This window comes from Ranitomeya imitator, chromosome 1 (genome assembly GCF_032444005.1).
Source record: "Ranitomeya imitator isolate aRanImi1 chromosome 1, aRanImi1.pri, whole genome shotgun sequence".
In the NCBI taxonomy this organism is placed as follows: domain Eukaryota; kingdom Metazoa; phylum Chordata; class Amphibia; order Anura; family Dendrobatidae; genus Ranitomeya; species Ranitomeya imitator.
The window spans coordinates 375,492,159-375,515,289 of NC_091282.1; the positions used below are offsets into that span (position 1 = coordinate 375,492,159).

General features: G+C 42.3%; 1 protein-coding gene across 1 annotated transcript in view; it reads left to right on the forward strand.

The window, feature by feature from the left end:
• The window catches only part of LOC138673659 (twisted gastrulation protein homolog 1-A-like), a 34,035-nt gene that overhangs the window by 8,486 nt on the left and 2,418 nt on the right, over positions 1 to 23,131 (forward strand). Inside the window, exon 4 of the mRNA XM_069761815.1 lies at positions 939 to 1,148. Coding sequence (XP_069617916.1) covers positions 939 to 1,148 — 210 coding nt within the window. The remainder of the gene's footprint in view (positions 1 to 938; positions 1,149 to 23,131) is intronic.

A 23,131-nucleotide genomic window follows, 5' to 3' on the forward strand; every position in this document is an offset into this window, starting at 1 on the left:
TTAATGCTTTTTTTTAATTGATAGATCGGGCGATTCTGAACGCGGCGATACCAAATATGTGTATGTTTGATTTTTTTTAATTGTTTTATTTAGGATGGGGCGAAAGGGGGGTGATTTAAACTTTTATATTTTTTATATTTTTTTCATATTTTTAAAAACATTTTTTTTTACTTTTGCCATGCTTCAATAGCCTCCATGGGAGGCTAGAAGCTGGCATAGCCTGATCGGCTCAGCTACATAGCAGCGATCATCAGATTGCTGCTATGTAGCTGAAATGGAGGTGTGCTGTGAGCGCCGACCACAGGGGGGCGCTCACAGCAGGCCTGCATCAGTAACCATAGAGGTCTCAAGGACCTCTATGGTTACCTTCCTGATGCATCGCCGACCCCTGATCATGTGACAGGGGTCAGCGATGACGTCATTTCCGGCCGCCCGGCCGGATGCGGTAGTTAAATGCCGCCGTCTGTGTTTGACAGCGGCATTTAACAGGTATAGCGATTTCACCCGCCGCTATTGCGCGCACATGTCAGCTGTACAAAACAGCTGACATGTTGCGACTTTGATGCGGGCTCACCACCGGAGCCCACATCAAAGGGGGATTCACGGCATGCGCAGTACATGTACGGCGCATGTCGTGAAAGGGTTAAGTGATATATACAAATAGAGACTGGTACGGGAAGTGCATTTTACATTCAGAGGAAAACGTCCCATTAGACCACGTTCACACTATCAGTGTTTGGTCAGTATTTTACCTCAGTATTTGTAAGCCAAAACCAGGAGTGGAAAAATCAGAGGAAAAGTATAATAGAAACACGTCACCACTTCTGTATTAATCACTCACTGGTTTTGGCTACAGATACTGAGGTAAAAAAATCACCAAATACTGAACGTGTGAACGTGGCCTAACAATAATAATTGACATTTTTTTTGTTTCTCAGGGCTGTGCAGTGAAAATAAGGTGAATCGTAAACATGCAGCCCGTAGAAGTTCCTTGGAGGTGCTCCCTGTGCCACTACCTTCTCTATTTCAGTCACTGAGTGAACTACAAGGAGATGCAGCCATGGACTGGGATGTTCACACGCTGCCGGTCACTAAAGAGCTGAGCCAGCTATCTCACCTAGATCACATCCTGCTTGGTGCACACACAGGTACGATGCAGACAAGAGTCTGAGGCTTTTTTTTTTGCTGAGGTTTTTCAAAATGGATTGTTTTTACCATAACATTCAAAATTGAGGCGAAGGTCCACAGTTTTGACTGCAATATCAGAAAATGTGAAACACTGCGGTTTTGGTGAAATTGCAGCAGAAGCAATTTACCTTCTTTTCAAATTTCATGTGTTTTGGAAAACCACAGGAATAAAAATTCACTGCGGACACAATGTGTGAACACAGCCTAGCGAGTGTTTACTCTATTGAGGGTTTGTGCACACGTTCAGGTTTTTTCACGGTTTTTTCACGGTTTTCCGCAATAAAAATGCGATAAAACCGCATTAGAAACTGCAGACATATGCATCCTATCATTTAGAATGCTTTCTGCAATTTTTGTGCACATGATGCTTTTTTTTCCGCGAAAAAAACGCATCGCGGTAAAAAAAAGCAGCATGTTCATTAATTTTGCGTTCTTTTCGCGTTTTTCCCGCTATTCTATGCATTTAGAAAAAACGCATCAAAAACGCGCAAAAAAACATGAAAAAAATGCATGCGGATTTCTGGCAGAAATGTCAGGTTTTTGTCAGGAAAATTTCTGCCAGAAATCCTGACGTGTGCACATAGCCTGAAACTTGTTTTCAGCTGTGGCCATTCTATTTGCTTTTAGGCCAGATTTACAGATTGCAGATTGGTAGCTTTTTTGCTAGCCTAAATTTAGTGAATAAGGGTATGTGCACACGTCCGGAATGCATGCAGAATTTTCCTGAGATAAACCTGAGGTTTTCAGCAGGAATTCTGCATGCGTTTTTTGCGCGTATTTTGTGCCATTTTTTTGAGTTTTTTTCCGGACACTCCAATATAATGGGAAGTCCGCAAAAAATCTGCAAAAATAATAAACATGATGCTTCTTTTTCCAGAATGCGTTTTTTTGCGGAAAAAAATGCATCATGTGCACAAAAATTGCGGAATGCATTCTAAATGATAGGATGCATATGTATGCATTTTTATGCGTTTTTTTCACAAAAAAACACGCGAAAAACACGAAAATTCCTGAACGTGTGCACATACCCTAAAGGTACTCAGAACTTGAGCATGGTTAGATTTATGCCATGTGTCCTTTCTCAGTGACCCCAGTTTTAAATTTGCAATGTGACCACATAAAGGCGGGAGACACACTAACGTTTTTTAAAATCTGTCCGATTTTGTTCCTGAAAAGTCAGACGGGTGTCATGCGTTTTTCATGTACAATGCAATTTTATTACCTAGCATCCAAACGACATCTAATTTACATGCAAATGTGATCCAGTTGCAATGCGAATTTAAAATGAACTTTTACATAGAGTAATTCTTATTCATATACCGTAATTTTCTTTGAGATAGAGATAGGGAGTTTAGATAGATATAAATATGTGAGATATATAATGAGTGCTTTGTCTGTGTAGTTTACTGTACATTTTTTTTAGTAGTAGTATTGTAATAAATTCCTTTCTGAAAAAAAATGTCATGAGATCCCCCGACATTTTATAGTCGGGGAAGGGGGTAATACCCATGGAGCTTCCCAGGCTATTAATATCAGCTCACAGCTGTATACTAAGCCTTTACTGGTTATTAACTCCTTTCCCACCAGAGATGTATCCATACGTCCCTGAGACCTGGGACTTATTGACCTGTGCCGCATGGATACATCTCTGCGATTTTGTGCATGCGATCGCCGCTGGGTGTCAGTTGATTCTGACAGCTGACCCGGTCCCACACCGCTTCCGGCACTTTAACCCCCTAAATGCTGCGATTAAACTCAATTGCAGCATTTCAGGAGCAGGCAGAAGCAAGACAGCCCCTCTATCCTTGGATAGGAGACCTCGGGATTATTGTGTGGTTCCCCAATGTTATCATGATGACATTCCTGGTCACCGGTTAAAGGGAACCTGTCACCTGAATTTGGCGGGACTGGTTTTGGGTCATATGGGCGGAGTTTTCGGGTGTTTGATTCACCCTTTCCTTACCCGCTGGCTGCATGCTGGCTGCAATATTGGATTGAAGTTCATTCTCTGTCCTCCATAGTACACGCCTGCACAAGGCAAGATTGCTTTGTGCAGGTGTGTACTATGGAGGACAGAGAATGAACTTCAATCCAATATTGCAGCCAGCATGCAGCCAGCGGGTAAGGAAAGGGTGAATCAAACACCCGAAAACTCCGCCCATATGACCCAAAACCAGTCCCGCCAAATTCAGGTGACAGAGTCCCTTTAAGCAGCTTTGTCTGTCAGTACAGCGCTGACAGCTTGCATACCATAGAGATGCTGCTACATCCCCATGCAATACAAGCGTTCAGCCTGCAAAAAATGAAAGTCCCATAGTGTGACAAAGTAAAAAAGTAAAAAAAAAAAGTTTTAAAAAAAATTGTAAAAATATATTTTAAAAAAATCAAAATATATTGTACCCATAGATAAATATTTTTATGGAAAATAGATATAAATAATAAAAGTACACATACTTGGTATCACCACGTCCAGAACGACCTGACCTATAAAACTTTACCACTAGTTAACCCCTTTAGTGAACACCATAAAAAACAAGGCAAAAAACAATGCTTTATCATCATACCGCCAAACAAAACGTGGAAGAAAGCACGATTAAAAAGACAAATATAAATAAGCATAGTATCGCTGAGAACGTCATCTTGTCCTGCAAAAAACAAGCCATGATACAGCTCCATCAGCAGGAAAATAAAAAAGTTATAGCTCTCAGAATAAACCAATGCAAAAATAATTATTTTTTCTATAATATAGTTTTTATTGTGTAAAAGCGCCAAAACATAAAAAAATATAAATGGGGCATCACTGTAAGGCTACTTTCACACATCAGGTTTTCGCCGTCAGGCTAAATCCGGCTAAATTTCAAAAAACCGGATCAGGCGAATGTTGCCGCCAGATCAGCTTTTTTTCCCATAGACTTGTATTAGTGCTGGATTGCATCGGATGACATTGCGTTTCGTCCGGTTTTCGCCGGATACGGCAAATCTACCGCTTCCGGTTTCTTGAAAAAACGTCCACTGCAACGTTTTTTGTCTCCGGCGAAAAAGCCTGAAGCGCCAGAAAAAGGCGGATCCGGTGGCCTGATCCGGTTTTTTAAACTGAGCATGCTCCACATTTTTATTTTTATTTTTTTATCCAATAATCTAGATAGGCTAGCCGGATCCGTCAAAAAAACGGATCCGTCGCATCAGTTTTTCACAATCTGCGCCGGATCCAGTTTTTCCAACATTCGCCGGATTTAGCCTGACACTGAAAACCTGATGTGTGAAAGTAGCCTAATCGTACTGACACGAAGAATAAAACTGCCTTATCAATTTTACCACACGTGGAATTACATAAAAAAAATAAAAAACACAAATTCCAGAATTGTTATTTTTTGTTCATTTTGCCTAAAAAAAAAGGAATAGAAAGCGTTAAAAAAACTGTCATGTGTCTAAAAATGGTAGCAATGAAAACGTCAACTCGTCCATCAAAAAATAAGCAATAATATGACTTTGTGGGCCAAAATATGGCAAAATATAGCTCTCAAAATATGGTGATTCAAAAACTACAGTTCTGGCAAAAAGTATGAGACCACCACATCAAAACCCTGTCATGGGCAGCCCAATCTCCAGACCTGAACCCCATTGAAAACCTCTGGAATGTAATCAAGAGGATGATGGATAGTCACAAAACATCAAACATAGAAGAACTGCTTACATTTTTGCGCCAGGGGCAGTGTGAAAGACTGGTGGAAAGCATGCCAAGACACATGAAAGCTGTGATTAAGAATCATGGTTATTCCACAAAATATTGATTTCTGAACTCTTCCTGAGTTAAAACATTAGTATTGTTGTTTCTAAATGATTATGAACTTGTTTTCTTTGCATTATTTGAGGTCTGAAAGCACTGAGAAAAATCAGACAAACTGAACATTTTTCAGTGGTCTCTTAATTGTTGCCAGAGCTATAGTTTCTGCAATAAAAAGCGTTTTTTAGTGTGTGACACTAAACTTCTTCCACGGCGCTCGCGCTGATTTAATTGAGGTGAAAGGAGTTCATTGGATCTGAACTCCGATGACCTATCTGACGGCACTATGAGCGTGAGAACTTTCTCACGCTCGCGGTGACGTCAGTAGGTGAAAGGCGTTCACCCTGAGGTACTGAACTGAGAAAGCACACATAGCACAGTGTCTTTGCTGGATGACAGGCTGTATAGTGTGCATAATGCAACAATGCATCCTCCCATCTAAATGTAGCAGAGCTAGACATATCGTGGGACAAATGGATTATTATCTTCACTTTAGGTACAGGTGAGGATGATGTTGCTTTATTTTTTTTTTATTATAGGAGATATGGGCTTCAATGGATTGGGCATAAGGTGAGAATAAGTGATTTTGGTTAAATAAGAATCAATAAAGGTGTCTGTGTCATTTGTTCAAATAAAGGACTTTATCCTGTGTGTTTTTTTTCTACAATTTGACTATAGGGTTAGTAATGGGGGCGTCTTATAGACGCCTCTCCATTACTAATCTCTGGGATTGATGTCACCTGACAATACAAAGGTGATATCAACTCCAATAGTATCACCCCACTTGCCATCGCACCAGGGCAAGTGGGAAAAGAGAGGCCAAGTACCAGGATTGGCTCATCTTATGGATGCACCATTTCTGGGGTGGCTAAGAGCTGATGCTTTTACTCTGGGAGGGGGCCAATAACCATGGCCCCTTCCTAGACTATCGATATCATCCCACAGCTGTCTGCCTAGCCTTTGCTGGTTATTAATTATAGGGGGACCCTACGTAATTGTTTTTTTTGGGGGGGTCACCCATTTTAATAACTAGTAAAGCCTAAGTATACAGCTATGAGCTGATATTAATAGCCTTGTAAGCTCCATGGGTATTACCCCCTTCCCAGACTATAAACATCTGCCCCCAGCTGTCCGCTTTCCCTCTGCTGGTTAATAAAATGTCAGGGATCCTACACCATTTTTTTTTTCAGAGACTTATTTATTAATTAAACACATGTACAGTAAGCTACATAAGCACTGTACTAATTATATATGTGACTGACATCTTTATAGCTATCTATTCTATGTGTATATATCTATATTTTCGAGTCCCACTGTTATTTTACTAGGGCTGCTGAAATGTCAGGATTTCAAGGACATGGGTGTGTAAAAAGGACATGGGTGTGCATTGTCCGAGTGCTGTGCTATATATATATATATATATATATATATATATATATATATATATACAGTTAGGGCCAGAAATATTTGGACAGTGACACAATTTTCGCGAGTTGGGCTCTGCATGCCACCACATTGGATTTGAAATGAAACCTCTACAACAGAATTCAAGTGCAGATTGTAACGTTTAATTTGAAGGGTTGAACAAAAATATCTGATAGAAAATGTAGGAATTGTACACATGTCTTTACAAACACTCCACATTTTAGGAGGTCAAAAGTAATTGGACAAATAAACATAACCCAAACAAAATATTTTTATTTTCAATATTTTGTTGCAAATCCTTTGGAGGCAATCACTGCCTTAAGTCTGGAACCCATGGACATCACCAAACGCTGGGTTTCCTCCTTCTTAATGCTTTGCCAGGCCTTTACAGCCGCAGCCTTCAGGTCTTGCTTGTTTGTGGGTCTTTCCGTCTTAAGTCTGGATTTCAGCAAGTGAAATGCATGCTCAATTGGGTTTAGATCTGGAAATTGACTTGGCCATTGCAGAATGTTCCACTTTTTGGCACTCATGAACTGCTGGGAAGCTTTGGATGTATGCTTGGGGTCATTGTCCATCTGTACTATGAAGCGCCGTCCAATCAACTTTGCAGCATTTGGCTGAATCTGGGCTGAAAGTATATCCCGGTACACTTCAGAATTCATCCGGCTACTCTTGTCTGCTCTTATGTCATCAATAAACACAAGTGACCCAGTGCCATTGAAAGCCATGCATGCCCATGCCATCACGTTGCCTCCACCATGTTTTACAGAGGATGTGGTGTGCCTTGGATCATGTGCCGTTCCCTTTCTTCTCCAAACTTTTTTCTTCCCATCATTCTGGTACAGGTTGATCTTTGTCTCATCTGTCCATAGAATACTTTTCCAGAACTGAGCTGGCTTCTTGAGGTGTTTTTCTGCAAATTTAACTCTGGCCTGTCTATTTTTGGTATTGATGAATGGTTTGCATCTAGATGTGAACCCTTTGTATTTACTGTCATGGAGTCTTCTCTTTACTGTTGACTTAGAGACAGATACACCTACTTCACTGAGAGTGTTCTGGACTTCAGTTGATGTTGTGAACGGGTTCTTCTTCACCAAATTAAGTATGCGGCGATCATCCACCACTGTTGTCATCCGTGGACGCCCAGGCCTTTATGAGTTCCCAAGCTCACCAGTCAATTCCTTTTTTCTCAGAATGTACCCAACTGTTGATTTTGCTACTGCAAGCATGTCTGCTATCTCTCTGATGGATTTTTTCTTTTTTTTTCAGCCTCAGGATGTTCTGCTTCACCTCAATTGAGAGTTCCTTTGACCGCATGTTGTCTGCTCACAGCAACAGCTTCCAAATGCAAAACCACACACCTGGAATCCACCCCTGACCTTTTAACTACTTCATTGATTACAGGTTAACGAGGGAGACGCCTTCAGAGTTAATTGCAGCCCTTAGAGTCCATTGTCCAATTACTTTTGGTCCCTTGAAAAAGAGGACGCTATGCATTACAGAGCCATGATTCCTAAACCCTTTCTCCGATTTGGATGTGGAAACTATCATATTGCAGCTGGGAGTGTGCACTTTCAGCCCATATTATATATATAATTGTATTTCTGAACATGTTTTTGTAAACAGCTAAAATAACAAAACTTGTGTCACTGTCCAAATATTTCTGGCCCTAACTGTATATATATATATATATATATTAGTACAGACCAAAAGTTTGGACACACCTTCTCATTTAAAGATTTTTCTGTATTTTCATGACTATGAAAATTGTACATTCACACTGAAGGCATCAAAACTATGAATTAACACATGTGGAATTATATACTTAACAAAAAAGTGTGAAACAACTGAAATTATGTCTTATATTCTAGGTTCTTCAAAGTAGCCACCTTTTGCTTTGATGACTGCTTTGCACACTCTTGGTATTCTCTTGATGAGCTTCAAGAGGTAGTCACCGGGAATGGTGTGCCCTGTCAGGTTTAATAAGTGGGATTTCTTGCCTTATAAATGGGGTTGGGACCATCAGTTGTGCAAAAGTCTGGTGGATACACAGCTGATAGTCCTACTGAATAGACTGTTAGCTGATTTTTTTTCTTGCCATAATACAAGTTCTAAGTAAAGAAAAATGAGTGGCCATCATTACTTTAACCCCTTCCCGACCTTTGACGCCACGTAGGCGTCATGAAAGTCGGTGCCAATCCGACCCATGACGCCTATGCGGCGTCATGGAAAGATCGCGTCCCTGCAGATCGGGTGAAAGGGTTAACTCCCATTTCACCCGATCTGCAGGGACAGGGGGAGTGGTAGTTTAGCCCAGGGGGGGTGGCTTCACCCCCTCGTGGCTACGATCGCTCTGATTGGCTGTTGAAAGTGAAACTGCCAATCAGAGCGATTTGTAATATTTCACCCATTATAACGGGTGAAATATTACAATCCAGCCATGGCCGATGCTGAAATATCATCGGCCATGGCTGGAAATACTAGTGTGCCCCCACCCCACCCCTCCGATCGCCCCCCCACCCCCCCGATCTGGCCGGTACACTGCTCCGGCTCCCCTCCGCCCTGTGCTCCGCTCCCCCCCGTGCTCGTGTCCGCTCCCCCCGTGCTCCAATCACCCCCCCGTGCTCCAATCACCCCCCCTGCACTCCGATCCACCCCCCCCGTGCTCCGTTCCACCCCCCCGTGCTCCATTCCAGCCCCCCCGTGCTCCGTTCCACGCCCCCCGCGCTCCGTTCCACCCCTCCCGCGCTCCGATTCCCCCCCCCGTGCTCCGATCCCCCCCCCCGTGGTCCCCCCCCACCCTATCATACTTACCGATCCAGCCGTGGTCCCGTCCGTCTTCTCCCGGGCGCCGCCATCTTCCAAAATGGCGGGCGCATGTGCAGTGCGCCCGCCGAATCTGCCGGCCGGCAGATTCGTTCCAAAGTGCATTTTGATCACTGAGATATAATCTATCTCAGTGATCAAAATAAAAAAAATAATAAATGACCCCCCCCCTTTGTCACCCCCATAGGTAAGGACAATAAAAAAATAAAGAAATTTTTTTTTTTCCACTAATGTTAGAATAGGGTTAGGGTTAGGGGTAGGGTTAGGGTTAGGGGTAGGGTTAGGGGTAGGGTTAGGGTTAGGGGTAGGGGTAGGGTTAGGGGTAGGGGTAGGGTTAGGGGTAGGGTTAGGGTTAGGGCTAGGGTTAGGGGTAGGGTTAGGGGTAGGGTTAGGGTTAGGAATGTGCACACGTATTCTGGTCCTCTGCGGATTTTTCCGCTGCGGATTTGATAAATCCGCAGTGCTAAACCGCTGCGGATTTATGGCGGATTTACCGCGTTTTTTTCTGCGCATTTCACTGCGGTTTTACAATTGCGATTTTCTATTGGAGCAGTTGTAAAACCGCTGCGGAATCCGCACAAAGAAGTGACATGCTGCGGAATGTAAACCGCTGCGTTTCCGTGCAGTTTTTCCGCAGCATGTGTACAGCGATTTTTGTTTCCCATAGGTTTACATTGAACTGTACACTCATGGGAAACTGCTGCGGATCCGCAGCGTTTTCCGCAGCGTGTGCACATACCTTTAGAATTAGGCTATGTGCACACGGTGCGGATTTGGCTGCGGATTCGCAGCAGTGTTCCATCAGGTTTACAGTACCATGTAAACATATGAAAAACCAAATCCGCTGTGCCCGTGATGCGGAAAATACCGCGCGGGAACGCTGCGTTGTATTTTCCGCAGCATGTGAATTCTTTGTGCGGATTCCGCAGCGTTTTACACCTGTTCCTCAATAGGAATCCGCAGGTGAAATCCGCACAAAAAACACTGGAAATCCGCGGAAAATCCGCAGGTAAAACACAGTGCCTTTTACCCGCAGATTTTTCAAAAATGGTGCGGAAATATCTCACACGAATCCGCAACGTGGGCACATAGCCTTAGGGTTAGGGTTGGAATTAGTGTTGTGGTTAGGGGTGTGTTGGGGTTAGGGTTGTGATTAGGATTATGGCTACAGTTGGGATTAGGGTTAGGGGTGTGTTGGGGTTAGTGTTGGAGTTAGAATTGAGGGGTTACCACTGTTTAGGCACATCAGGGGTCTCCAAACGCAACATGGCGCCACCATTGATTCCAGCCAATCTCGTATTCAAAAAGTCAAATGGTGCTCCCTCACTTCCGAGCCCTGACGTGTGCCCAAACAGTGGTTTACCCCCACATATGGGGTACCAGCATACTCAGGACAAACTGCGCAACAATTACTGGGGTCCAATTTCTCCTGTTACCCTTGTGAATCTAAAAAAATGCTTGCTAAAACATAATTTTTGAGGAAAGAAAAATGATTTTTTATTTTCACGGATCTGTGTTGTAAACGTCTGTGAAGCACTTGGGGGTTCAAAGTGCTCACCACATATCTAGATAAGTTCCTTGGGGGGTCTAGTTTCTAAAATGGGGTCACTTGTGGGGGGTTTCTACTGTTTAGGCACACCAGGGGCTCTGCAAACGCAACGTGACACCCGCAGACCATTCCATCAAAGTCTGCATTTCAAAAGTCACTACTTCCCTTCTGAGCCCCGACGTGTGCCCAAACAGTGGTTTACCCCCACATATGGGGTATCAGCGTACTCAGGAGAAACTGGACAACAACTTTTGGGGTCCAATTTCTCCTGTAACCCTTGGGAAAATAAAAAATTCTGGGCTAAATAATTATTTTTGAGGAAAGAAAACGTATTTATTATTTTCACGGCTCTGCATTATAAACTTCTATGAAGCACTTGGGGGTTCAAAGTGCTCACCACACATCTAGATAAGTTCCTTTCAGGGTCTAGTTTCCAAAATGGGGTCACTTGTGGGGGGTTTCTACTGTTTAGGCACATCAGGGGCTCTGCAAACGCAACGTGACGCCCGCAGAGCATTCCATCAAAGTCTGCATTTCAAAACGTCACTACTTCAATTCCAAGCCCCGGCATGTGCCCAAACAGTAGTTTACCCCCACATATGGGGTATCACCGTACTCAGGAGAAACTGGACAACAAATATTGGGGTCAAATTTCTCCTGTTACCCTTGGGAAAAATAAAAAACTCTGGGCTAAATAATTATTTTTGAGGAAAGAAAACGTATTTATTATTTTCACGGCTCTGCATTATAAACTTCTATGAAGCACTTGGGGGTTCAAAGTGCTCACCACACATCTAGATAAGTTCCTTTGGGGGTCTAGTTTCCAAAATGGGGTCACTTGTGGGGGGTTTCTACTGTTAAGCCACATCAGGGGCTCTGCAAACGCAACGTGACGCCCACAGAGCATTCCATCAAAGTCTGCATTTCAAAACGTCACTACTTCACTTCCGAGCCCCGGCATGTGCCCAAACAGTGATTTACCCCCACATATGGGGTATCAGCGTACTCAGGAGAAACTGGACAACAACTTTTGGGGTCAAATTTCTCCTGTTACCCTTGGGAAAATAAAAAATTGCAGGCTAAAAGATCATTTTTGAGAAAATAATTTTTTTTTTTTTTTTCATGGCTCTGCGTTATAAACTTCTGTGAAGCACTTGGGGGTTCAAAGTCCTCACCACACATCTAGATTAGTTCCTTTGGGGGTCTAGTTTCTAAAATGGTGTCATTTCTGGGGGATCTCCAATGTTTAGGCACACAGGGGCTCTCCAAACGTGACATGGTGTCCGCTAATGATTGGAGCTAATTTTCCATTTAAAAAGCCAAATGGCGTGCCATCCCTTCCGAGCCCTGCCGTGCGCCCAAACAGTGGTTTACCCCCACATATGGGGTATCAGCGTACTCAGGACAAACTGGACAACAATATTTGGGGTCCAATTTCTCCTATTATCCTTGGCAAAATAGGAAATTCCAGGCTAAAAAATCATTTTTGAGGAAAGAAAAATTATTTTTTATTTTCATGGCTCTGCGTTATAAACTTCTGTGAAGCACCTGGGGGTTTAAAGTGCTCAATATGCATCTAGATAAGTTCCTTGGGGGGTCTAGTTTCCAAAATGGGGTCACTTGTGCGGGAGCTCCAATGTTTAGGCACACAGGGGCTCTCCAAACGCGACATGGTGTCCGCTAACAATTGGAGCTAATTTTCCATTCAAAAAGTCAAATGGCGCGCCTTCTCTTCCGAGCCCTGCCGAGTGCCCAAACAGTGGTTTACCCCCACATATGAGGTATCGGCGTACTCGGGAGAAATTGCCCAACAAATTTTATGATCCATTTTATCCTACTGCCCATGTGAAAATGAAAAAATTGAGGCGAAAAGAATTTTTTTGTGAAAAAAAAGTACTTTTTCATTTTTACAGATCAATTTGTGAAGCACCTGAGGGTTTAAAGTGCTCACTAGGCATCTAAATTAGTTCCTTGGGGGGTCTAGTTTCCAAAATGGGGTCACTTGTGGGGGAGCGCCAATGTTTAGGCACACAGGAGCTATCCAAACGCGACATGGTGTCCGCTAACGATGGAAATAATTTTTCATTCAAAAAGTCAAATGGCGCTCCTTCCCTTCCGAGCCTTACCATGTGCCCAAACAGTGGTTTACCTCCACATGTGAGGTATTGGTGTACTCAGGAGAAATTGCCCAACACATTTTAGGATCCATTTTATCCTGTTGCCCATGTGAAAATGAAAAAATTGAGGCTAAAAGAATTTTTTTGTGAAAAAAAAGTACTTTTTCATTTTTACGGATCAATTTGTGAAGCACCTGGGGGTTCAAAGTGCTCACTATGCATCTAGATAAGTTCCTTGGGGCGTCTAGTTTCCAAAATGGGGTCACTTGTGGGGGAGCTCCAATTTTTAGGCACACGGGGGCTCTCCAAACGTGACATGGTGTCCGCTAAAGAGTGGAGCCAATTTTTGATTCAAAAAGTCAAATGGCGCTCCTTCCCTTCCAAGCCCTGCCGTGCGCCAAAACAGTGGTTTACCCCCACATATGAGGTATCAGCGTACTCAGGACAAATTGGACAACAACTTTCGTGGTTCAGTTTCTCCTTTTACCATTGGGAAAATAAAAAAATTGTTGCTAAAAGATAATTTTTGTGACTAAAAAGTTAAATGTTCATTTTTTCCTTCCATGTTGCTTCTGCTGCTGTGAAGCACCTGAAGGGTTAATAAACTTCTTGAATGTGGTTTTGAGTACCTTGAGGGGTGCAGTTTTTAGAATGGTGTCACTTTTGGGTATTTTCAGCCATATAGACCCCTCAAACTGACTTCAAATGTGAGGTGGTCCCTAAAAAAAATGGTTTTGTAAATTTCGTTGTAAAAATGACAAATCGCTGGTCGAATTTTAACCCTTATAACTTCCTAACAAAAAAAAATTTTGTTTCCAAAATTGTGCTGATGTAAAGTAAACATGTGGGAAATGTTATTTATTAACTATTTTGTGTCACATATCTCTCTGGTTTAACAGAATAAAAATTCAAAATGTGAAAATTGCGAAATTTTCAAAATTTTCGCCAAATTTCCGTGTTTATCACAAATAAATGCAGAATTTATTGACCTAAATTTACCACTAACATGAAGCCCAATATGTCACGAAAAAACAATCTCAGAACCGCTAGGATCCGTTGAAGCGTTCCTGAGTTATTACCTCATAAAGGGACACTGGTCAGAATTGCAAAAAACGGCAAGGTCTTTAAGGTCAAAATAGGCTGGGTCTTGAAGGGGTTAAGAAATGAAGGTCAGTCAGTCCGAAAAATTGGGCAAACTTTGAAAGTGTCCCCAAGTGCAGTGGCAAAAACAATCAAGTGCTACAACGAAACTGGCTCACATGAGGACTGCCGCAGGAAAGGGAGACCAAGAGTCGCCTCTTCTGAGGATAAGTTTATCCGAGTCATCAGCCTCAGAAATCGCAGGTTAACAGCAGCTCAGATTAGAGACCAGGTCAATGCCACACAGAGTTCTAGCAGCAGACACATCTCTACAACAACTGTTAAGAGGAGACTTTGTGCAGCAGTCCTTCATGGTAAAATAGCTGCTAGGAAACCACTGCTAAGGTCAGGCAACAAGCAGAAGAGACTTGTTTGGGCTAAATAACGCAAGGAATGGACATTAGACCAGTGGAAATCTGTGCTTTGGTCTGATGAGTCCAAATTTGAGATCTTTGGTTCCAACCACCGTGTCTTTGTGCGACGCAGAAAAGGTGAACGGATTGGCTCTACATGCCTGGTTGCAACCGTGAAGCATGGAGGAGGAGGTGTGATGGTGTGGGGGTGCTTTGCTGGTGACACTGTTGGGGATTTATTCAAAATTGAAGGCTTACTGAACCAGCATGGCTACCACAGCATCTTGCAGCGGCATGCTATTCCATCCGATTTGCGTTTAGTTGGACCATCATTTATTTTTCAACAGGACAATGACCTCAAACACGCCTCCAGGCTGTGTAAGGGCTATTTGACCAAGAAGGAGAGTGATGGGGTGTTACGCCAGATGATCTGGCCTAAAGAGTCACCAGACCTGAACCCAATCGAGATGGTTTGGGGTGAGCTGGACCACAGAGTGAAGGCAAAAGGGCCAGCAAGTGCTAAGCATCTCTGGGAACTCCTTCAAGATTGTTGGAAGACCATTCCCGGTGACTACCTCTTGAAGCTCATCAAGAGAATGCCAAGAGTGTGCAAAGCAGTCATCAAAGCAAAAGGTGGCTACTTTGAAGAACCTAGAATATAAGACATATTTTCAGTTGTTTCACACTTTTTTGCTAAGTACTGTATATACTCGAGTATAAGCTGACCCGAGTATAAGCCGACTCCCCTAATTTTGCCACAAAAAACTGGGAAAACTTAATGACTCGAGTATAAGCCTATGGTGGGAAATGCAGCAGCTACCGGTAAATGTCATAAGTAAAAATAGATACCAATAAAAGTAAAATTGAGACATCAGTAGGTTAAGTGTTTTTGAATATCCATATTGAATCGGGAGCCCCATATAATGCTCCATAAAGTTTATGATGGCCCCATAAGATGCTCCATAGACACATTTGCCCAATATAATGCTGCACAAATGTTGATTATGGCCCGATAAGATGCTCCATAAAGATATTTGCCCCATATAGTGCTGCACAAACCTTGATTATGGCCCCATAAGATGCTCCATACAGACACTTGCCCCATATACCGTAATGCTGCACAAACATTAATTATGGCCCATAAGATGCTCCATACACTTTCCCCATATAGTGCTGCACAAACGTTGATTATGGCCCCATACAGACACTTGCCCCATATAGTGCTGCACAAACGTTATGGCCCCATAAGATGTTCCATACAGACACTTGCCCCATTTGCTGTTGCTGCGATTAAAAAAAAAATCATACTCACCTATCCGTTGCTCAGGCCCCCGGCACTTTCAATATTCACCTGACTTCGTTCCGGCGCCGCTCCATCTTCAGCGTCTTCTGCACTGACGTTCAGGCAGAGGGCACGCACTAACCACGTCACCGCGCCCTCTGACCTGAGCGTCACTGCAGAAGACGCTGAAAACGGAGCGGCGCCCAAAGCGAGGAGCAGGTTAATATCCCGCAGCGCTGCGCTCCCCTCCCCGTTATACTCACCTGCTCCTTGCGCTGTGCAGTCCCTGCTTCCCCGGCGCTGCAGCTTCTTACTGTACTGAGCGGTCACAGTTACCGCTCATTACAGTAATGAATATGCGGCTCCGCCCCTCTCGGAGGTGGAGCCGCATATTCATTCCTGTTATGAGCGGTACCATGTGACCGCTCAGTACAGGAAGAAGCTGCAGGGATCAGGGAAGCAGGGATCTGCAGGGACCGCGCCAGAAGCAGGTGAGTATTACTAGACAGCCCCCGCTCCCCCTCCCCTGCCGATCCCTGGGTATGACTCGAGTATAAGCCGAGAGTGCGACTTTCAGCCCAAAAAAGTGGGCTGAAAATCTTGGCTTATACTCGAGTATATATGGTATATAATTCCACATGTGTTAATTCATAGTTTTGATGCCTTCAGTGTGAATGTACAATTTTCATAGTCATGAAAATACAGAAAAATCTTTAAATGAGAAAGTGTGTCCAAACTTTTGGTCTGTACTGTGTATATATATATATATATATATATATATATATATATATATATATATATATATATATATAATAATTTTTTTTTTTTTTTTTTCTCTCCTCGCACCCATTAATTCCATTGGTGAATGTAATCCAATTTTCACATACAATCGCATCATGCTGCAAATGTTTTTTTTTTTTCAGTTCAATTATGATCCGATCTGGAAAAGAAAAAAATTGCAGATGAACACACAATAATAGATTAATATTGGTAGGAATGCAATCTGATTTTTAATTGGATTGCATTTGTCCGATTTAATCACAAGTGGGAGCAAGCCTTTACAGATGAATGTATTAGAGCATTGTGGAGAGGGTCAAACTCCCGCCTATTTAACATATCCTAAAAGTAGGCTATCAATATCAAAGTCCTGGACAACTTCCATAGCTGTGTAACTTCTTCTTGGAGGGTTTCAGGGTAATAGGGAAATCAGTGCACCTCTTCATACATGTAAAATTAGATCAGGACTGGTATTGTTACACACGTGGTCAAAATTGTTGGTACCCCTCGTTTAATGACATAAAAACCCACAATGGTCACAGAAATAACTTGAATCTGACAAAAGTAATAATAAATAAAAAAGTCTATGAAAATGAACAAATGAAAGTGAGACATTCAAGTTATTTCTGTGACCATTGTGGGTTTTTCTGTCATTAAACGAGGCGTACCAACAATTTTGACCATGTGTGTAGATATTTTTATTAATGTGACACAGGCCATTAAAATGCAATTAGAAATCATTGACTGCCAATATTGCACTTTCCTCTAATCACACTTGCCAAGAAATTCTGCTCAGTAACCAGTGCCAATATTTCCAAATGGGTTTTTCATAGTATCAAGAGACTGCTCGTTACAATAAAAGTGCTACAAGATAATAATAGAAAAAACCCTATGCTTATTGTGCTGACTGCTTGAGATCTAATCATTAAACCACAGTAAATGTTCTAAAACCCTGGGTAAACCTATAACAAAGCTCTTAAATCTGTGCGCTGCAGAGTATTCCTACATAAAGGGTTGTGTGAACATATATTCCCCTTAAAAACACTTTTTAATAATATATTAAAAAACACCTACCCAGTGAAAAAACTAGGGTTAGATACCCAAATAACTGACCAAAATTGACAATTTGCCTATAGATACCCTACAGTAGACCTACAATCGCCCCTACCTGACTGTGGAGTTAGGCACCCTAAGGAACGATTTTTTGGCGCCACCACTCAACGTGGACTATCCTTCACTTCCCTGTTACAGCCCTATAGATATAGTTGGAAAACAATATGATATAGAATAGAAATTAAGAGAGTCTTTTCTTAAATCCAAAAACCATAATTAAGAATTTCCCAGGGGTATCATATTGGTAACAAGATAAAGTCTCAATTAACATCTCAAATCATGACTGGCATAGAATTAGCATATGAGCCAAATATCTAAAACGTCACACTAATAGTGATAATTAGAGGCCAACACCATAATATGGGTTACATGCACCCCCTTTGACATTCAACAGCGTGGCCCATCAGTGTGCTTGGCACATATACTTGATACAGGCCAGATATTAGACTAGAGAGACAATAAACCATAATGATAGATAATAAGGAGTAAACTTAGCATGAGTCGGATGCACCCCGGCATGTTTCCCCATCAACACGGTTCATCAGGAGGTAATACAGATGTCCAAGATTCCGGATGTCATGATGATTAATGACATGAAGGGACATACAGGTGCTTCTCACAAAATTAGAATATCATGAAAAAGTTAATTTATTGCAGTTCTTCAATACAAAAAGTGAAACTTCTATATTGTATAGAGTCATTACAAACAGAGTGGGCGCATGCAGACGCATGCGTAAGCAAACGTTGGCGAACGCATGCAAACGCATGCACCTGCGTCTACAATGTTAAAGATAGGAAATCAAGACGCATGCAGATGTATGCGTCAGAAACGCTGCGGACACAACCACAAATGTGAAATCGGCCTAAGACTTTGCCCCCCACAGACTGACCTGAACAAGCTAAGAATTTAGCCCATGTCTTGCCGTATATTCTAGCCTTTACCAGCTCCCTACTCTGCAGCAGGGTAGCGAATAAGACCAGGGAGAAGCCTGTTTGTATTAATAGTGCCCTCTCAAAATCTAGGCTGTCAAATGTAGACCTGACCTCTGAGGATGAGACACTGGGCCCTGCCTGAGGCGACTCGGAGTATCCGGGAAAATCCAGGAATCCAATAAGGGCATTATCCTCATCCATGAGAACCATGGCCTCTTGGGCCAAAAGGGAGCAATGAGGATGACCCTAGCCCCCCGCCTCCCGAATCTTCATTGTTCCTGTGGTGTTTCCTGATGGAGTCTTGAACTCTGAAATGCATAGAATAATAAAGCCACATGTACTAATAATTCTGGAATTCTAGTGATTCAGAAGCGCAGAAAGTTACCACAATTTTCCCAATCTGTACCAGAACAAAACTTGAAATACGATCCTGCTGCAACAAACCCACTTAAAGGAGAAACTCTTCTGAGACAAACTTGATGACATTCTTAGCCAGTGGTGTTTTGTCAATGGCAACAATATGAATAGGAGTCTCCAGCCTAACTGTCCCTAACTTACACTTGGTCACCAAGTTAGAGTCCCGCAGTCCACGAAAGCAGAAGTGGGCGTGCAGCAACTCCCACAACTAAGTTCCACTTCCAACAGTACTTTAGAAAATGAAGAAAAAGGTACCTGAGAGTCTGGGTGACCTCCACGACAATCACCCAGACTCAGCCGTTTATTGGTTGATCGGCAGGAGGGACAGTCCTTCTTCCAATGTCCGGTATCTCTGCAGTAAAAACACAGCTTTCCTTCACGTCGCCTTCTCCTCTCCTTCTCCCTGAGGTTGGTGGCCCCAAACCTCCATGGGTTCAGACGGTGGCAAAACAGGATTAGCAGGTAGTAACGGAACCTCTCACTGTGTAACACCTCTCTCCCTTAGACTCCGATCCATACGGATAGCATGAGTCATAGCCTCCTCCAATGAGCTGGGTGGTGGATGGAGGGCCAGAGCATCATTCAGGTGATCCGACTGTCCTCTCCTAAACTAACATCTCAGCGCAGAGTTATCCCAGGACACCTCAGTGGACCACCGACGGAACTCGGAGCAATACCATTCAGCCGAGGGCTTCCCCAGAAAGAGACTCGTGATTGTGTCCTCTGCCACTCTGACCCGGTCAGGCTCATCAAAAATAAGTCCTAAGGCCTCAAAGAATCTGTCAGCAGACACATCTTCAGAGGCAGAAGCAGGTAAAGAGAAAGCCCATGACTGAGGTCCCTCCCGCAGTAAGGAAATGATTATCCCCACCCGCTAACTCTCATCCCCAGAAGATCGGGGTCTAAGAGAAAACAATAACTTGCAACTCTCCTTGAATGCAGGGACCCTCTCCTGTTCCCCGGAGAAGGTATCTGGGAGTCTGACTGTAGGTTCAGGAGGGTGCAATGAGGCATCAACAGTGTTGGAGTGCTTACAGACATTCTGCAAAGATTTTACTGCGTCAGAAAGTTCCCTTTGCAGATGGATATGAGACATGGCCAAAGTCCTCTGTTCCACAGACAGATCCTGCATCATTTGTGTCAAACTGTCCATTTGATCTGCCAAGGTATGGAGAGGATCCATAGAAAGAACAGCAGAGAAAAAAAAGCAAAATCCCCTTTACATGTATGGTCAGTGATAATGTAATGCTGCTGCAGAGCAGTATAGCACAACCTCCACAAGGGAATGCTGGTGAGGGAAGAGAGGTTGCACACACAGTGTAACACCACTGAGCAGCAGCACAAGTGCCACCAAGTGGTGAAAGAGTGGTCAGATGAGCCAAGTCAGAAACAGTCAAGACAAGAAGTACCACAGGTCCCGCCAAATTCAGGTGACAGGTTCCCTTTAAATTTATGATAGGGTTCCAGAGATATGGGCCTTTTTATTTTCTGCTAATTCTTTTGGATTTTACTTAGTGGGAGTGATCCATAGAATTCTCTGGGGGGCGTGCCTTCTGGCTGCTCTGCATTATTACCCTGTGGCCCTGTGAGCTCCGACCCTTTGCTAAAGATCATAAAAATGTGCACTAAATAAAAAGGACCAGAACTCTGGAAACATATAGAGGATTAAAAACAAACAAAAAAACCCCACAGTATACTTTGAGATCAAAAGACTAAAAACTGGCCACTTCTGGACTGGTGAGTGACAAGCTCTCTTAGCCTTTTCCTGCTAGTTTTCATTTTCCTGGCAGGTCAATTTTTTCTGCTGATGACCCTTGTGCCTGCCATTGTGATCCTCCTGTGAAAACCAGCCCATGGATAGCGCTCATAGGATATCGTGATTTTCTCTATACCTAGCATTCCTGGTGCACTGCTATATATAGTACAAAAAATCAGATGATCACAGCTTCAAGTCCCCTAAGGGGACTACTAAATACAGTGAAAAAAAAAATAAATATGAAAAAATAAAAAACCACAAGTTCAAATCACCCCCTTTTGCCCCATTAATCATAAAACAAAAAAAATACACATATTTGGTATCTGAAGACACAAAAGAGAATAGTAAAACCAAAAACACTCAGTTTGAAAAAATGTTGCAGTAATCTGCAAGTGCTAGTAAAAGATGTAAAAAACAGGGTATTTGGTTGATACGTTTTTTGCAAAAAATGTATACTAAGCTGCTCTACCAATCTTCACGGTATACCCTTATCAGAGCAGTCCTAACTAATGTATGCAATCCCTATCTGATGTATTTAAAAACCTGATCATCTGTATATAACCTGTGTGAACAGGGTTCAGAGAGGAAAAATCCATGTGTGCATACAGGGTAGAACAGCTTTTGTGCAGATAGCCCAAGAGGAGTGGTGGAACTCCCCAGTCTTGTAGACACAAGAGAACAATTATGTAAACAGGAACACATGGGCTACTTGCACAGTGAACAAGTCTGTATGATCATGTTCACACACCACCAAGAAACCTGAAGACACAAAAGAGAATAGTAAAACCAAAAACACTCAGTTTGAAAAAATGTTGCAGTAATCTGCAAGTGCTAGTAAAAGATGTAAAAAACAGGGTATTTGGTTGATACGTTTTTTGCAAAAAATGTATACTAAGCTGCTCTACCAATCTTCACGGTATACCCTTATCAGAGCAGTCCTAACTAATGTATGCAATCCCTATCTGATGTATTTAAAAACCTGATCATCTGTATATAACCTGTGTGAACAGGGTTCAGAGAGGAAAAATCCATGTGTGCATACAGGGTAGAACAGCTTTTGTGCAGATAGCCCAAGAGGAGTGGTGGAACTCCCCAGTCTTGTAGACACAAGAGAACAATTATGGAAACAGGAACACACAAAAGCTGTTCTACCCTGTATGCACACATGGATTTTTCCTCTCTGAACCCTGTTCACACAGGTTATATACAGATGATCAGGTTTTTAAATACATCAGATAGGGATTGCATACATTAGTTAGGACTGCTCTGATAAGGGTATACCGTGAAGATTGGTAGAGCAGCTTAGTATACATTTTTTGCAAAAAACGTATCAACCAAATACCCTGTTTTTTACATCTTTTACTAGCACTTGCAGATTACTGCAACATTTTTTCAAACTGAGTGTTTTTGGTTTTACTATTCTCTTTTGTGTCTTCAGGTTTCTTGGTGGTGTGTGAACATGATCATACAGACTTGTTCACTGTGCAAGTAGCCCATGTGTTCCTGTTTCCATAATTGTTCTCTTGTGTCTACAAGACTGGGGAGTTCCACCACTCCTCTTGGGCGATCTGCACAAAAGCTGTTCTACCCTGTATGCACACATGGATTTTTCCTCTCTGAACCCTGTTCACACAGGTTATATACAGATGATCAGGTTTTTAAATACATCAGATAGGGATTGCATACATTAGTTAGGACTGCTCTGATAAGGGTATACCGTGAAGATTGGTAGAGCAGCTTAGTATACATTTTTTGCAAAAAACGTATCAACCAAATACCCTGTTTTTTACATCTTTTACTAGCACTTGCAGATTACTGCAACATTTTTTCAAACTGAGTGTTTTTGGTTTTACTATTCTCTTTTGTGTCTTCAGGTTTCTTGGTGGTGTGTGAACATGATCATACAGACTTGTTCACTGTGCAAGTAGCCCATGTGTTCCTGTTTACATATTTGGTATCGTTGCTTTCAGAAATGTCCGATCTATTAAAAATGTCAAATTTCTTCCAAAATGGTGTACCGAAATTACGGCTTTTGGTTGCTACAAAATTTCAATAAATGCAATAAAAGGCGACCAAAAACATTGTATCTAACTCAAAATTGTATAAGCAAAAACGTCAGCTCAGAACACAATAAATAAGCTATTACGTAGCCCCAAATCCCGAAAAATCAAAACGTTACAAGTCTCGGAAAATGGCGACAAAAGCAATTTTTTTTTTATTACAAATTTCCAAATAGTTTTTCACCCTTTAAATAAAAAAAATAAATAAATGTTTGGTATCTGCATACTTGTACTGAGCAGGTGAATCATATTGCTAGGTCAGCTTTACCACAAAGTGAACATGGTAAAAATAAAAACCATTATGAAATTGCACTTTTTTTTGCAACTTCAATGCACTTGGATTTGTTTCCCCATTTTCCAGTACACTATTTGGTAAAATGAATGATGTTATTAAAAAGTACAACTGGTCCT